Source organism: Podarcis muralis, chromosome 5 (genome assembly GCF_964188315.1).
Source record: "Podarcis muralis chromosome 5, rPodMur119.hap1.1, whole genome shotgun sequence".
NCBI classification, from domain to species: Eukaryota; Metazoa; Chordata; class Lepidosauria; order Squamata; family Lacertidae; genus Podarcis; species Podarcis muralis.
The window spans coordinates 92,720,713-92,738,388 of record NC_135659.1 but is presented as its reverse complement, the minus strand read 5'-3'; the positions used below and the strand labels follow the sequence as shown (position 1 = coordinate 92,738,388).

At 49.7% G+C, this 17,676-nt stretch overlaps 1 protein-coding gene across 1 annotated transcript in view; it reads right to left on the bottom strand.

The window, feature by feature from the left end:
* COL9A3 (collagen type IX alpha 3 chain) overlaps positions 1-9,308 on the bottom strand; it is a 74,748-nt gene extending 65,440 nt beyond the window's left edge. Inside the window, exons 1-2 of the mRNA XM_028735408.2 lie at positions 8,806-9,308; positions 6,048-6,116 (exon numbers count right to left, since the gene is read on the bottom strand). Of these exons, the coding sequence (XP_028591241.2) occupies positions 6,048-6,116; positions 8,806-8,871 (135 nt within the window). The 5' untranslated portion in view covers positions 8,872-9,308. The remainder of the gene's footprint in view (positions 1-6,047; positions 6,117-8,805) is intronic.
* Between the last annotated feature and the right edge of the window lie 8,368 nt (positions 9,309-17,676).

Sequence of the window (17,676 nt, the reverse complement as noted above, 5' to 3'; positions counted from 1 at the left end):
AGAGGCTACCCCAGAAGTCAGATCCCTCTTGCTGTTCTGGCTTCTGGGATTCAGAAATTTCCCCCTCTTATTTCCTCCTCCCCAAAGTAGGTGTGTCCCATAGAGCGAAAAATACGGTAGACTGCTGGAACTGCGGTTGGGGTAGGTGTTGGGTCACAGAATTGGAGAGTTGGGACCCCAAGTATCATCCAGTCCAACCCCATGCAATGCAGGGATTAAAGCATCCATGACAGATGGCCTTCCAACCTCTGCTGAAAAATCTCCAATGGAGGAAATTCTGCAACCTCCTTTTAGGAATTTTAAATGATTATATTCCATAAGACAAAACTAAATTTTTCCTATTCGCGACATTTGCAGCAAGAATCCTGGTGGCTAAGTACTGGAAAGGAAATCAGTTACCCACTAGGGGAGAGTGGTTATGTAAACTTTCAGAATATTTAGAATTAGCCAAATGGACAGATATAATAAGACAAAAAGTGAAAAAGGAATGGGAGTGTCTAAATGAATACCTTAAAAGCCAAGGTTCGAGGACAGAAATCTGGCTGAGTCTGGAATAACCTTGTGAAGTGAAAGGATAAGAAAGAGGGATTTTTATCCAGATGCTAGGATAGAGATGATAAGGAAAACAGGAAAACAGGAAGACACAATGAGAGATAAAGGAGGTGCTGTGGGATTGGTGGAAGTCAATGTTTGTTTTTCTTTTTAGTGTTTATACAGTGGTGCCTCGCAAGACGAAATTAATTCGTTCCGCGAGTTTTGTCGTCTTGCGATTTTTTTCGTCTTGCGAAGCACAGTGTCGGGAAAGTTTTGGAAAAGCTTCAAAAATCACCAAAGTCTTTAAAAACCTCAAAAAAGGCTACCACACCGCGTTCTATGAGTTGCTCCTCGAAGTCAAGTCGCAACTGTATTAACGGTGTTAAGAAAAAGGAAACAAACTTGCAAGACGTTTCCGTCTTGCGAAGCAAGCCCATAGGGAAAATCGTCTTGCAAAGCAGCTCAAAAAACAAAAAACCCTTTCGTCTTGCGAGTTTTTTTGTCTTGCGAGGCATTCGTCTCACGAGGTACCACTGTATTATTAACTTGTAAGACATGGATTCGGTTTTTTTGAATGTCGGTTTTTGTATTTTGTGTACAGTGGTACCTTGGGTTAAGTACTTAATTCGTTCTGGAGGTCCGTTCTTAACCTGAAACTGTTCTTAACCTGAAGCACCACTTTAGCTAATGGGGCCTCCTGCTGCTGCCGCACCGCCACAGCACGATTTCTGTTCTCATCCTGAAGCAAAGGTCTTAACCCGAGGTACTATTTCTGGGTTAGCGGAGTATGTAACCTGAAGCGCATGTAACCTGAAGCGTATGTAACCCGAGGTACCACTGTATTGTTATTTTTTCAAAAAAAATGTGGTGTTGTTGTTGTGGGGAAAATACTAATAAAATTTATAATAATTTTAATTTTTTTTTAAAAAAAGATCTTCCTGGATCTCAGCGGTTGGCAAGATCATCAATGTGTGTGGACATCTGACTTTTCACCCTTAGGTGGCAGCGTTCTTAAACCTTTTCTTCCTTGACTGCTATCATATCATAAAGCAAAGAGAGCGGGGGCGGGGGGGGCGGGGGGCGGGCGCAGGTTGGTTGCTCGGCTGGCATCCTTCTGTCTCGGGGGGGGGGGGAATGGAGGAGTACACATCGAAATGAGGCTACTCTGCAAGGTGCTGTGCAGGTTGCAGGTTGCACCTGGACCGGCAGCAAGGAGGAGCGTGCAAATGATCAGCCCCCTCATTTTTGAAAATATAAAAATCCACCTAATAGCCCAAGTCTGTCTTGACCCTTTGGCCTAAAACAGGTTCCTTGGTAGATGGAAAACGGGAAAGGGGGAAAACTAGGCTGTGTCCATATTAATAAAGCTGGAGATTAATTTTAGGTTAAAATAAGATCCACACCAGGTAGCTTTACTCACTAATGGCTGGGAATGTTTGTTCAGAGAATATAAGTTAGGAAACTGTGTGCGTGCAGCTACTCACACAGAGTCAATTAAGGTTTGGCAGACAGCCAGAAGGCAATCTGAAGGAGTAAGTCTGCCTGGTGATAACAGAGACATGGAGACCGCTCCCTGATTGGTCAAGCTCTCTCAAGGGAGTGACAATTAATGGCCTACTAACTGAAATGTGTTAGTTCAGGAGTTCAGTGTTCAGCGTTCTGTGTCAGTGTAGGAGTTGTGAGTTGTATCAGAGAGAGCTAGCAAAAGATCTGTGTTCTGTTCCTGTAAATAGTCCACTGTATATAATAAACACCTAACTACAAGTTCCTGGTTCCTGCTTCGTCTATCCTGTCTGCAGCCAAGTTGCCAATTGCTTCTGTGGATTCTGCGTGTACTCTGCTAGGTCTGGCCAAGGTCCTGCAACTAGTCAGAAAGTTGCGAAACACCAAATAGGTTTTGCCAATAATATATTCCTCTCATTGGCAAGTTTCCCTCCTTGCTTTGCTTGCCCCCATGAAGAATTCTGTTGAGCTGAAAAGCTTGCATGCTGTTTTGTGACACATCCGCCTAATAAACAGGTTTGGCCCTAATGTCAATTTTGGGCAAAGCAAGGTCTGCACATCATGTCAAATGCCCTCACCCTGAACTGGATTCAGCATTTTGCCTTCAGCAAATAATCACAGAGTCAGAAGGGATCTCTGAGGGTCATCTAGTCCAACCCCCTGCAATGCAGGAATCTTTTGCATGTGACCTACTGACTTCTGATCATATTATTAAGCCTGGACTTAGCTAGCCCCTTCCCATGGGAAAAACCTCGGTAGCAGAGGAACATAGGAAGAAGCTGTCTCGCACTGCGTCGGGCGTTTGGGCAATCTGGCTTAGTACTGTCTACACAGACTGGCAGCAGCTCTGCAGGGTTTCAAGCCGGAGAAAGTCCCAGCCCTGCTTGGGGATCGAACCCAGGACTGTCTGCAGGTGCTGAGCTCTGGCAGAGGGGTATGTTAGGTTCAGCCACTTGGCCTGAGGCTTAAGCACCAACCAACTCGCCACATGCTGACATTTAACATCTTTTAAAAGTGGCTACCCTGTGGTTCCCAGTCCTCTGAATCCCCCTTCCTGATCCTCCATAGAACAGACAAGAAGAAAAACATTTTTTTTGAGGGGGGGGGGAGTCAGAATTAATCAATCAGCTGCTAATAATTATATTTAAGGGTGCTCAGCAAAAATCCCTTTTCACAAGCTTGTTTATTTCTATGAAATCTGTATCATATGATCACATAAAAGTCAAATACATTTAAAAAATGGATTAACCCCCCCCAACACACACACACACACACACACACACACACACACACACACACACTATAGTTTTTAATGTCAGTTAAATCAATTCCCATTTGACAGCTGTTCTATTCTTAGGAGCTAAGCTAAGCAATTACCTTGTTAGATCATGACAAGAATATTAGTGTGTGTGTTTTTGGGAGGTGGGGATGGGAAGGGTTTATTGTACAAAACTTTCCTAGAATCATAGATTTGTAGAGTTGGAAGGGACCCCTGAGGGTGATGTAGTCTAACCCCCCTAGTTCACAGCTCACGTGAGCAGAACAATGCTCAGAGGGCACTTGTGCTGGCGGAAGTGGAAGGCAGTTTCCTCCTTCCGTCTGAAGCCCACTGCATCTGAAAATCTGCTCAGGAGGGCGAGAGACTCTATGGAACAGTGTCGGGCAAGAATTTTCTGCCTTTCAGGGCATTGGGCTAAATGGCCCCTTCCGATTCTACAGCATAGCTGTCAACTTTTCCCTTTTTTGCAAGGAATCCTATTAGGAATAAGGGAATTTCCCTTTTTAAAAAAAGGGAACAGTTGACAGCTATGCTCTCCAATTATATGATTCTATGAAACAGGGAGGGGTGCTGTGGTCTAAACCACTGAGTCTAGGGCTTGCTGATCGGAAGGTTGGCGATTCGAATCCCCGCGACGGGGTGAGCTCCCTTTGCTCTGACCCAGCTTCTGCCAACCTAGCAGTCTGAAAGCACGCCAGTGCAAGTAGATAAATAGGTACTGCTCTGGCAGGAAGGTAAACGGCTTTTCCGTGCGCTGCTCTGGTTTCACCAGAAGCGGCTTAGTCATGCTGGCCACATGACCCGGAAAAACTGTCTGCGGACAAACGCCAGCTCCCTTGACCAGTAAAGCGAGATGAGCACCGCAACCCCAGAGTCATCCGCGACTGGACTTAACTGTTAGGGGTCCTTTACCTTTACCTTTTTATGAAACAGGGGCTGCAGAGGCGATGGCTGCAAAATGCCCTTCTCCTTTTCCTACAAAGCAAAGGGAATACAGCTTTCTGCCTTAGGTCTACCCAGATCAGTATGGCCAACACTGGCTGGCAGCAGCAGCTTCTCCAGGGTTTCCAGCAGAGTTCTCTCCCAGCCCTACTTGGAAATGGCAAGGGTTGAAGCTGGGACCTTCCATAGGCCAGGCAGATGATCTGCCGCTGAGCTGGAGACCCTTCCCCTTTCTTCTTCCGGTGGGAGCATTTGCTAGATCCCGGTAATGCTGACCCAGCCCAAAGCATTTATGCTCCCAAGGCAACAGCGAAACGAGAAGCTGCTTGTGGTGGTGCATGCTGGGTTCTCCAAAAACTGTTTTTACTTATGCATCCGTTGGTAGAAATTAGCCCTGCTCTCGATCCTGATTGTTGTTTTCCTAACTTGTGACCCAGAAGGAAGACCTTTTGCATTGCTTCTAGCGCCCCCCGCTGGCAGCTGGATGACCTGCACAGATGTGAAAGAATTTGGGGTCCTGCCCACCATCTTCAGATGAAGGGGAGTAGATAAATTCAATAACTTTAAACAATAAAATAATGACATTTGGAATCATGTGCTGGAAGAAATGCAATGCCACGGGTGGCTCCCCCATGTTCCCAGTCCGGTGGGATCTGAGCTGTGGGATAAAGGTAAAGGGACCCCTGACCGTTAGGTCCAGTCGTGGCCGACTCTGGGGTTGTGGCGCTCATCTCGCTTTATTGGCCGAGGGAGCCGGCGTACAGCTTCCGGGTCATGTGGCCAGCATGACGAACCAGAGCAGCGCACGGAAAACCATTTACCTCTCCGCCAGAGTGGTACCTATTTATCTACTTGCACTTTGATGTGCTTTCAAACTGCTAGGTTGGCAGGAGCTGGGACCGAGCAATGGGAGCTCACCCCATCGTGGGGATTCGAACTGCCGACTTTCTGATCAGCAAGTCCTAGGCTCTGTGGTTTAACCCACAGCACCACCCGCATCCCGCAGACTGTTTATTCCTGTCCATATCTGGTCTTGGATTTGAAAACCCGTGTCCCTTCTGAGCTGTGGGATACATCTTCTCTATTTCTCTTCCTTCCGAAACAGCACACTTTGCTTAAAATGTATATGCATTTTCTGGTATGAATAGGACCTGAAAAGCACAGTACACCAAAAACAAGAATACCAATAAATTCTAAAGCTTAAGAACAACAGTTTAAACTGGACGAAACACAGGGAGATTTACTGAGTGCTCATGCTGATACGGCCAGCTGTCGTGATTCTGTGATTATAAACTTGTGCAGAGGTTATGACATTGCCTCTTTATTGAAACAAGGCACACACTCAAAAAATTCAACCTAGCAAGTAATATTCAGGTTTAATTCTATGAAGGATTATTTATCGGGCCGTGGGTTCAAACCCCATGTTGGGCAAAAGATTTATGGACTAGATGACCCTTGTGGTCCCTTACAATTCTACAATTCTATGATGTCGGTGCTTCATTTTGCCCAGCAAGAAGCAGAGGACTGTCCAAAAAGATGTGGTCATTTTTCGCCCATGTTCTTGACGAAGTAGATGTTCTGTGGTTGGAGGAAAGATTGCTTAAGACTCTCTCAGGGAGGAGAGATGAAAGAGGCACATTCTGGACTATAAATAGCAAGTCTTCAAGCCAGACAGGAGGTTAGAGGTTGACCCATCAGTAATCCTACTCAGCCTATTAGGTTGGCCCACCGATGCTCCGCCCATTTCTCCCTCAAGCTTGGTCCAATCCCGGGCTGCTCAGATACTTACATCTATGCCATCTTTGCCAGATGTTCCAGGAGGTCCTCGTGGTCCAGGAGGGCCCCGTGGTCCTGGCCTCTGGGAAGGGAAGCAGGAGAAAAGTGAGGCTTTGCATCAGGTGAAACATAAGGAAATAGATCAAGAAATTCATGGACAACCAGAGACACACACACACACACACACACACACATATATATATATATATAATTTTTTTATTGATTTTAACATATAAATTATAAAATGTACCACAAAATTTATCACTTATACAATCTTTTTAGACTTCCATCAGCACCTCTGATGATCCACCGTTTTAACCACTTCTTATGCATTTCTTAACTTTATATTGCCTTTACATCTCTTAACAAATCATCCTTCCCCTTCTCCATTTTTGCAATACTTCCAATAATACTCCTCACGAAACGTCTTGCAAACCTACAAACGTCGTCTGATCTTCACAAATACTTTTCAAATAGTCCGTAAATTTACTCCAGTCTTCCGTGAATTTCTGCTCCCGCCGGTTTCAAATCCTTCCTGTTAGTTTATCTAGTTGGACAACCAGAGACTTCTAAATCCCCTTCTGTTTGGGACAAGCACAGAAGGAACTCTTTGAGTGGAAACCTAACCAGCTCAGATGCTAGGGAGACAGACCTCCAGCCTTCATTAAAACATGTTGCACAAATTCCCCCTCGCCCTGTTTCTGGGGTTAGCTTTTGTGGAACTTTCAAACAAGGACACATTCAATTCCAGACCCTTCATTTAGTGACACCCTTTCAGAAATGGGGGGGGGGGGGACCCATTCCACAACTATAATTTTTCACACTTGTATCCAGGGCTGGATTTAGGTTTGATGAGGCCCTAAGCTACTGAAGGTAATGGGGCCCTTTATATGTACAGCTGCCCTTTGCCAACAACAAATTGTCACTGTTTTTTGTGTTGAATATATGCTATATGGTAACTTATGGACCTAATAGGTACCCAAAGCCATTTGCACGTAACAAAATATGTATTTTTTCAAAGTAATTGTTTTTTATCTTATATTTTGGAAATGTACATCCAAGGTTTTTTCCCTTTAAATTTTTTTTTGGGGGGGGGCCAAGAGAGTGGGGCCCTAAGCTATAGCTTGTTTAGCTTATACGTAAATCCAGCACTGCTTGTATCTTCTGTTCTCGGCTTCATTCCACTTGATCCTAATCGCCACTATTATGGCAATCACTTATGCAGAACAACTCAATTGGCATCATAGCTGAGTGGGGGGTGGGACTTGAACCTCGGCATTTTATTTAATTGGTTTAAAAGATGCATCATCATTAAGTGCCAACACCAGGATGGTGTATATTATAAAACACATTTTATCAGCCATCATTAAAAAACAAAGGCAACTACAAACAGCTCGTATCCCTGTCCTAAACACTATCCCTTTGAAATACAGATTCTCTGACCCGCAATTGGTTTCCATCTCTCACCTGTATGTTCCTGTTGGCTGTCTATTTCTAAACTTTCAGACAAATTTGCGGCTCAGCAGATTCAAAAGGATTTCTCTCTCTCCCCCCCTCCCCTGGTGGCTAATGGGTCAAGGACCTTCTTCCTTTGCAGCACAGAATTTATAGCGCAGAAAAGATTTAGCAAGCACGGTTCCCAATTACATTAATTGCACACCTTAACCCTACTGAGTTTTACAGAACCACTTTCCAATGTCGTGTTGGCGAATTACAGTTAACGTTACAGCAGTGTGCAAATTGCCATCTTTATAATATGTCTATAAGGTGGAGACATAGGGGTCTGCAGTCAATTTCCGTGAGCTGCGTCAAATTCTACTCAATGAATGCACGCACTGTTTGGTGCTAAGGTTGGGGGGGGGGGGGAGAGAAATGCTATAAATGCTTTTCTATGTGGAAAAAAAGGCCCCAGAGAGTAACTTGCAACCAGGCATTGGTCAACAAAGCTTTCTTTGTACAGCAAGGTTTGCTCACGGATGGGACAGGACGACTCTAGATTCCTGAACCTGGCTGCAGACAAACTTCACTAGCAACTTTAGAGAAAAGAATCCTTTTAATTGCCCCATAATTCAGTAATTAATATTCCTTGCAGGGTGCTCTTTAGGAACGGGACCTTTTCTGGATGAAGGATTTGCCATAAAGCTATTATTTTCCCCTTAAAAGTTAGTTTGGAGGAGATCAACTGATGGGAAAAGGAGGGGGGAGCTCACACCTCCAAAAAGGCTGAAAATACAGAACACTGGAGTTTTTGTTCAGTCTGAAACTTGATGCTTTCATGTTAAACAAAATGGTTACTCTCCAAGTCAACTCCCCGACACCTTAGTGTCAATATCTTATAGCGAGGAAAAAGGTGTTTGTGTGTTAGAAACTTGTAATGAAGGTGGTTTATGACACGGACCATACAAGAGCATTGCAAAAATCATATAGATAAGGATCTGCAAACAGCTCAGTTTTCATAATCACTAAAGACTCTTCGAATCACAGCCCGATTCCTAAGACCAAGACCTCTCTCGTATTCTGCGCAAACGAAAACGTGAGCACTGAAGATTACTTTTTACTCAGGGAAGTACCCGGATCCTATCCACACCAACCCAGATGCAAGTCCTGCTGCTTTCAAGCTGAAACTTCACAGACCTATCGATACGTAACGGGAAAGTGATACGGTCTGTCCTTTTCTTTTTGGGAGATGTGGATGATTGTTCCAGAAGATGGAGCTAAACTGCAGCTGGGAAGCTCTGTCCTTTCGAAAAGGCAGAAGGAACAATCCTTACCTGAGCTGAGGAGGAGGCCAAAAGCTGAGAAAGAAGAAGTAATCCGAGGGCTGAGAACCCAGCCATAGCCGTCACAAATTAATTCCTCTTGGCTCCAGAAGCCTTCTCCCTCTGCTGCCTATTATTCCGTCCTGTGCTTTTCAGAATCTCCACTCCTGAACGAGTCCCTTCCACCGCCAGGGAAACCTGTGCCTCCTGTCTGGAAGGAGAGAGACACGCCAGCCAAGGAGGCAGAGGGGGCTGGACTCTGATGGAGAACGAGACCGGGCCACTGAGAAAGGGGAGGAGGAAAGGAAGAGCTGGACACCTCCATTCATAACTCAATATATTTTTTCCAGCATGCTGGAGGATAGCAGAAGGGGCCCAGGCACAGGGGAGAGCATTAAGGATTGGCTTGGGTTAGCTGATTTAGGCTACATCCACACCATATGAAGGGACACGGGTGGCGCTGTGGTCTAAACCACAGAGCCTAGGTCTTGCCGATCAGAAGGTCGGTGGTTCGAATCCCCATGACTGGGTGAGCTCCCATTGCTCGGTCCCTGCTCCTGCCAACCTAGCAGTTCGAAAGCACGTCAAAGTGCAAGTAGATAAATAGGTACCACTCCGGCGGGAAGGTAAACGCCGTTTCCGTGCGCTGCTCTGGTTCGCCAGAAGCGGCTTAATCGTGCTGGCCACATGACCCAGAAGCTGTACGCCGGCTCCCTCAGCCAATAAAGCGAGATGAGCGCCGCAACTCCAGAGTCGGCCACGACTGGACCTAAGGGTCAGGCATCCCTTTACCTTTACTTTTTACCACACCATATATTTAAAGCACTATGATACCACTATAAACAATCACTGCTTCCCCCAAATAATTCTGGGAGGTGTAGTTTGTTAAGGGTGCCGAGAGTCGTTAGGCGAACTCTGTTCCCCTCACCGAGTTATAATTCCTAGAGTTCCCTGGGAAGAGTAGATTCAGTCACCCTGGTAATTGTGGCTCTGGGAGGGGAATAGGGGCCTCCTAACTCTCAGCACACTTCAACGGCAGTGCCCAGAATTATTTGGGGGAAGCTGTGACTGTTCTAAGTGGGTTAAATATATGTTGTGGACGATCCATTTGGCAATGCAAAAAGGCCTTGATCTCTCTGACACCACTTACATGGAAAAACATTAACAGGGTGTTAGCTGGGTGATCCAAGGATGTATCCGTGTGAATCAGAGTCCCACCACGATTGGAATGGTTGCAGGGGTCATATCCAGAACAACTTAACTCTCACATTTTAAGTTTATCCATTATAATTTGTACCCATGGATAAGCAGGACAGCGCTAGTGCACAAACCGGCAACAAGAGTTCAGACATACTTATTGATCCCTCAATTACTGACGAGCTGCATGTGTGAATTAACCAGATTCGCCAGAGATCAACTACTGCTGTCTGGGCCAATGTCAGACAGTGTTGATATTCTAATGTGATAATTCTTACAGGAAACACTTCCGCTCTGCTCCTTAAGAGATTGATTGTGAAACACTTTTTGAGGCAACCAAACTGTACAGTACTCCAGACACTTCTGCACCATAATGCTGTTATGATACAGTGGTACCTTGGTGTCAGAGACTGCCTCCAGGTCCCAGCTCACAGAAGACCAACGCTAGCCAGCAGAACTGTACAAAAGTCTTTATTGAAGTTTAGTTCCCATTTTCAAACCCTAGCGTGCGTCTCTACGTCTAGACCCTAGACCAGCGAAGCCTCGTCTGAGTCTCCGCCCCCTGTACACCAGTTTAAGACTCTAGCCTTACTCCACCTTCTGCGTTTCTCCTTCCGCCTCTGGGTCCTACTACCCCCCGGGGTGCCTTCCTTCCTGGACGCCTCGGATGCGGACCCCTCAGACTCCTCCCCCTCTCTTCGGCGGGCTTTGGGACCCGGCTCCCTCTCCGGGCTGCTCATTGCGCCACCCTCTTGTACATTTGAACTTGGCGCGCGCGCGCTGCCCCTGACCTTCCTTTTGACCGTTTCCTCGCTCTCTGATGCAGGCGTGGCTAACCCTGACTCATGTCCTTCCGCTGACGGAAAGCTGCCTGCTGCCGATGCCTGGGGCTCCTCCCCCCTACTGCTCTCCGGTGGGGAAGCTGGTCCCGATTTCCAGCTGCTGCTCTCTGAGTCCCCTCTGGCCCCTCCTTCCTGAGGTGTTCCCTCTGGCAACCCCCTAGCTCTGATCACGGGAGCCCCTTTCTGTGAATCCTCTGATTCGCTGGAGAGACTTAGAGACCTCGGACGGCTATCATCGCTGACCTCTCCCTCGGATTCCTCTCCCTCGGTCTCTAATTCCTCCCTTTCCTGTCCCTCTGCTCCTGAACCCCTGACATCCATCCCCCCCTCGAAGCCCCCCCTTCCCCCCTCCCCTCCTTCCGGTGTGGGTACTGGGTGCTCCGTCGTAGCGGGGGTGCGTGCAGGATACAGTTCGTCCCCCATGTACTCGTCTACGTCGCTCTCCTCTGCTTCCATCTCTCTGTCTCCGTGCTCGAACCCCACGTCTTCCCCCAACACGTCCATGTCCGTCTCGCCCCCTCCCCCTCTTCGGGTGGTCCCAGCCAAGGACCCCTCAGCCACTTCCTGCGCCACTGCTCCTCTTGTCGATCGTCCCACCAATAAGAGCTGTCTGAGGCAGACCCCGGTGGCGAACCCACCTGGGAGCTCGTGACTGGGGCCTGTTCCTCGTCCGAGGCGAACCCCTGGAATGTGCTGGCTGAAAGAGTGGGTGTGAAGAGCCAGTCGTCGAAATACTCGGCTGGCATGGGCCTGTGTGGGAATAGGGCATGAAACTCCTCTTTGAGCAGAGGCTCCTCCAAAGCATAGTCCGGTACCCAGCTGTTGGCACTGGCCGGGGTACCCTCTCTGGCTAGGAGATATTCTACTCCTTCTTCCCCCCATCTCGAGTCTAAAATCTCTGTGACCTCGTTGATGTGCCCCCTCCTTGGCGACCCCCCCTTCCTGGGCCCCTCTCTGAGCGGGTCTGGTGCTGTGTCTGGCTCCTGAAATCTATGAGGTGCTTTGTAGGGCGTGAGCACCGATCTATGGAACACCGGATGCATTCTGGAACCCTCCGGAAGAGCCAACCGGAAGGCCACTGGATTGACCTGTGCCTGGACTTGGTAAGGTCCTAGCTGCTTATGTCCTAGCTTCTTCTTCGCTAACGATCTGGTCGGCACTGCTTGCGCTGCTAACCAGACCCAGTCTCCCACCTGTATGTCTTCCCCAACTCTTCTGTGCCTGTCGGCCTGCACTTTGTATGCGTGTTTTGCTAGTTCTAACTGCCTCCTGAGCTGTTCGTGGACTTCCTGCAACTCCGACGCTAAGGCTTCCGCTGCCTGTGGCTCCCCCTCCCCCACTCTCTCTAAACCTGGGAAGGTTCTGGGATGCCTCCCGTTGTTGGCGAAGAACGGCGTCACCCCCGTCGACACGTGCTTCGTATTGTTGTAAGCGAACTCGGCGAGTGGCAGGTAGTCCACCCATGTTGTGGGCTGCTGATTGGCGTAGCATCTCAGGTACTGCTGCATGATGGCGTTGACCCTCTCCGCTTGTCCGTTGGTCTGTGGGTGTCTCGCCGACGCCAAATTGACTTTGACGTTCAGAATGCCCATCAGCTTCTGCCAGAAGTTTGAGATGAACTGTCGCCCCCGGTCGGAGAGAATAGACTGTGGCAGACCGTGGACTTTGAACACGTGGTCTATGAACAGTTTGGCGGTCTGCTCTGCCGTGGCTACCTTCGCACACGGAATGAAGTGTGCCATTTTAGTAAACATGTCCACCACCACTAGCACTGCTGTCTTTCCCCTCGAACTGGGCAGATCCGTGACGAAGTCCAGGGCCACCCTCTCCCACGGTTCAGACGGTGTCTGCAGCGGTTCCAGCAGTCCCGCCGGCGGTTTGTGAACTGACTTGGCCCTTTGGCAGGTGTCACATCTCGAGACGTAATCCGCTACTTCCCCCCGCATCTTGGGCCACCAAAAGTCTCTGGCTACTAGTTCGACAGTCTTTTCTTTGCCAAAGTGCCCGGCGGTGGGAGCGTCGTGTAGCTGCTGCAGGACCCTTGCGCGGAGGTCGTCTCCCGGCACGTAGAGTGCTCCCTTGTGGAGGAGCAACCCATCTCGTATCTGGAACTCGTCGGCCTTCGCTGTGCCCTTGTGCACCTCCTCCATCTTGGCTTGTGCGAAGGGGTCTTCCCGCAGCGCGCGACGTACGGCGTCCAGGTCCACGGTTGCCGACGCGCATGCCCACGCTTCCGGTGCGAAAATGTGCTTGGCCGCCGACGGTGCCGCCTCCTCAAGGTATTGCGGCTTTCTGGACAATGCATCTGCCATCACGTTATTGTCGCCTGGGATGTACTCTATCTTGAAGTCGAAATCCGCGAAGAACTCTGCCCATCTAATGTGCCTCTGGTTGAGGAACCTAGCCATGCGCCAGTACTCCAGATTCTTGTGGTCCGTGTGGACCTGCACTGTGTGTCTGGCTCCGATAAGGAAGTGCCGCCATGCCTTGAACGCTGCATGGATGGCTAGCAACTCCCTGTCCCAGATGGTATAATTCTGCTCCGACTTGCTGAGCTTCCTCGAGTAGAAGGCGCACGGCCTCCAGTCCCCCTGCTGGTCTTGTTGCAACAGGACGGCTCCCACGGCTCTGTCTGAGGCGTCTGTCTCCACCCTCATGGGTCTGCTGGGATTCACATGCAGCAGCTGCTCTTCGGACGCGAAGAGACGCTTGAGTTTCTGAAAGGACTGCTCCGCTTGCTCCGTCCAGATGAATTTCTTCTTCTTGGAGCTGAGCGTGTCGGTGATGGCCGCTGTCTGCATGGCAAATCCCTTGATGAACTTGCGGTAAAAGTTGGCAAAGCCGACAAACCGCTGGACTTCCTTCCGATTGCGTGGGCTCTTCCAGTCTAAAACTGCGCGAACCTTGGCGCTGTCCATGGCGAGCCCCGTGTCCGACAACTTGTATCCCAGGAAATCCACCTCCGTCATGTCGAACTGGCACTTCTCCAGCTTGGCGTACAGCCTGTGCTCCTTCAGTCTCTGCAGAACTTCCCTGACATCCCTCTCGTGCGCCTCTCGCGATTCTGAAAAAATCAGGATGTCGTCCAGGAAGCATACGCACTTCTTGTAAAGGAGCCCCGCCAGCACATGATGCATAAATGCTTGGAAACAGTGAGAGCCATTTTGTAATCCGAAGGGCATAACTCTGTATTCGTAGGTGCCCAGTGGCGTGAACATGGCCGTCTTCCACTCGTCGCCTTCGCGCATGCGAATCAGGTTGTACGCCCCACGTAGATCCAACTTGGTGAAAACGCGTCCTTTCCGCACCGTCGCGAGCAGGTCGTCTATCTTGGGCATGGGGAAGGCTGAGGGCTTGGTTTTCGAGTTTAAAATTCGATAGTCCACGACCAGCCTCCTTTGGGGCGTGTCCCATTTCTTCACAAAGAATACTGGACTGCCTCCCACCGCTTTTGACTCCCGGATGAACCCACGCTTCAAATTGTGATCTATGAACTCCCTGAGTTCCTGCAGTTCATCCTCAGACATGGAGTACAGTTTCCCAGTTGGCAGCGTCGCCCCCGGCAGGAGGTCAATCTTGCAGTCATAGGGCCTGTGAGGAGGTAGCTTGTCCGCTTCCTTCTCGCAGAATACTTCCAAAAACTCCGCATACTTGAGGGGTACTGCTTGCAGCGTGCCCAACTGCAACTGCGGGTCTTCCTCTTCCCCTTCTGGGCTGGGTATAATGCAGTGTTCCGCACAGTAGGAGGAGCCAAAAGTCAGTTGGCGCTGGTACCAAGCCAATGCTGGGCTGTGCCTGTGCAGCCAACTCATGCCTAATACTACAGGCGTGTCTGACAGTTGGGTGACATTGAAGCTGATGACCTCCCGGTGATTCCCAATTTGCATCACCATCGGCAGCGTCTGCTGTACCACTTGCCCCCCTAGCAGTTCCCTGCCATCCACCGTGACAACCTTCAGGGGCAGCGTAGCTGGCAGTAACGCTACGTTGTGTTGTTGGATGAACTCCAGTCCTATAAAGTCTGCATTACTGCCAGAGTCAATTGTAATAGGCACTTCTAAGGTGAGTCCATTGGGCAGCTGGAGCGATGAGGTGAGCTGCACCACTGGTTTGGGTGGGAGGGGGTCTGTGGGCTGCAAAATCTCTGGGGACTTCCTCACTGACTCGTCTGGCTGGGCCCCAGTGCCTCCGTTTCCAGCCAGACTCCGTCGTTTCCCTGCTGTGGTTCTCTCTGCTGAGTTTTTTCCAGTACTGTCACTGAAGCTGCAGTGTGCTTGTGGAGCCTCTAGGGACACTCTTTCGCCATGTGCTGTCCACTATCACATATATAGCACTTCCTGTTCCCTCTAGGCAGCTTCGGTTTGACTGCTCCCGGTGTCAAGGCTCTGGTAGCTGAGTGAGCCCTAGCACCGCCAATCTCCATCTGCTCTTCTCCCCCTCCCTGTGGAGGCGTGGACTGCGCACGCGCTGCATCTCTGGGCAAGAGGGGGGGCACTCTCGCTGGTGTGCGTCCCCAACGCCCTTCTTCTTTGCTCCATGGGCGTTCTTCCTGCCTCACCCCAATCGATAGCGCTCTTTCAACCACTTGCTGAGTGGTTGTGGGTCTCTCTCCCCGTGCCATCTCATCCTTGATCTGTGGGCTCAATCCCTCCAAAAAAAGGTCTCTAACTGGCGGAGAATCCTTATCCCAATTCAGCGCGTTGACCAATGCAAAAAACCGGGAATGATACTGCCTGACGCTGGCTTTCCCTTGTCTTAGCCCAAATATGTCTTTCCGGGCAATTTCAACTTCTATGTTTGATAAGAAACAGGAATCCATTGCCTTAATGAATGCATTTGCGCTTTGGAGCGCTGGATCCTTATCCCTCCACAGATTGCGCATGCATGCTTTCGCGTCCCCATGCAAATGGGACAAGATGAACCCCACTTTCTCTTGCTCATCTCTAAAGTCTCTATCCAACAGCTGCAGCGCAAACAGCACGTCTGCTCGGAAATTGGGGTACTGCTGCAAATTCCCATCAAAATGAGATACAATGCTGCCTCCTCTCTTCCCCAACCCAATCCCCTCGGATCTGGGTCCCGGTAGCCCCTGCTTCGCAAGCCCTTCCAACCTGGCTTGAAGATCTCTGCAGGCAGCCGCCGCTTCTTCCTCTCTCTTCCTGGATGCGATTATTTCAGCGCTGAGTTGTGTCACCGCTTCTTGCAGGGAAGCTATCTTCTGTTCTGTAGTCATCTCGCCTGACTTTTGTGAGCTCGCAAGGCACCAGTCTTCTGCCCTCCCTGCCTCGCTCCCGTAGCGATGCTTGAGGCGAAGAAAACCGATGAAATGTAGAGACGAGGCTTACTGTCAGAGACTGCCTCCAGGTCCCAGCTCACAGAAGACCAACGCTAGCCAGCAGAACTGTACAAAAGTCTTTATTGAAGTTTAGTTCCCATTTTCAAACCCTAGCGTGCGTCTCTACGTCTAGACCCTAGACCAGCGAAGCCTCGTCTGAGTCTCCGCCCCCTGTACACCAGTTTAAGACTCTAGCCTTACTCCACCTTCTGCGTTTCTCCTTCCGCCTCTGGGTCCTACTACCCCCCGGGGTGCCTTCCTTCCTGGACGCCTCGGATGCGGACCCCTCGGACTCCTCCCCCTCTCTTCGGCGGGCTTTGGGACCCGGCTCCCTCTCCGGGCTGCTCATTGCGCCACCCTCTTGTACATTTGAACTTGGCGTGCGCGCGCTGCCCCTGACCTTCCTTTTGACCGTTTCCTCGCTCTCTGATGCAGGCGTGGCTAACCCTGACTCATGTCCTTCCGCTGACGGAAAGCTGCCTGCTGCCGATGCCTGGGGCTCCTCCCCCTACTGCTCTCCGGTGGGGAAGCTGGTCCCGATTTCCAGCTGCTGCTCTCTGAGTCCCCTCTGGCCCCTCCTTCCTGAGGTGTTCCCTCTGGCAACCCCCTAGCTCTGATCACGGGAGCCCCTTTCTGTGAATCCTCTGATTCGCTGGAGAGACTTAGAGACCTCGGACAGCTATCATCGCTGACCTCTCCCTCGGATTCCTCTCCCTCGGTCTCTAATTCCTCCCTTTCCTGTCCCTCTGCTCCTGAACCCCTGACACTTGGTTTAAGTACTTAATTCGTTCCGGAGGTCCGTTCTTAGCCTGAAACTGTTCTTAACCTGAAGCACCACTTTAGCTAATGGGGCCTCCTGCTGCCGGAACACAAATTCTGTTCTCATCCTGAAGCAAAGTTCTTAACCTGAAGCGCTATTTCTGGGTTAGCGGAGTCTGTAACCTGAAGCATATGTAACCTGAAGCGTATGTAACCCAAGGTACCACTGTACTAGCATTTTATTTTCATTTGCTTTCCTAAAGATGATTATTAGCATGGCATCTGTATTTTTCACAGCTGCAGCAAGCTGAAAAAATTGTGAGGTGTGCGGTTTTGGGGTGGGGATGCTTAGGTCCAGCAGTGTGCGTTCAGAGCGCCTTATCAGGTCAGAGAGAGACTTGTGAGTTATCCAGGCTCTGGTAACCTCCTGGTTGGAGAACTACCTGCCCTACGTAGTCTGGAAACTTCAGCTGGTCCAGACCAGGGCAGGCATCACACCACCGCTTGGCCATCTGCACTAGCTTCCAGTCCCTTTCCATGCCCAATTCAAAGTGTTTGTCTTAAACCTTAAACCTGGCTTGCTGGACTTTCCCATTGTCCCAAACCATTGGACATTCTGGGTGGGGCTGGTGGGAGTTGTCAGCCTACCAGCAGCTGGAAGGCCACTGGTTCCCCAATCACACTTAAAAACCTATGCAGCTTGCAGTGAGGTTATCTGAAGGATTGTGGCATCCTGAATATACCTGCCTG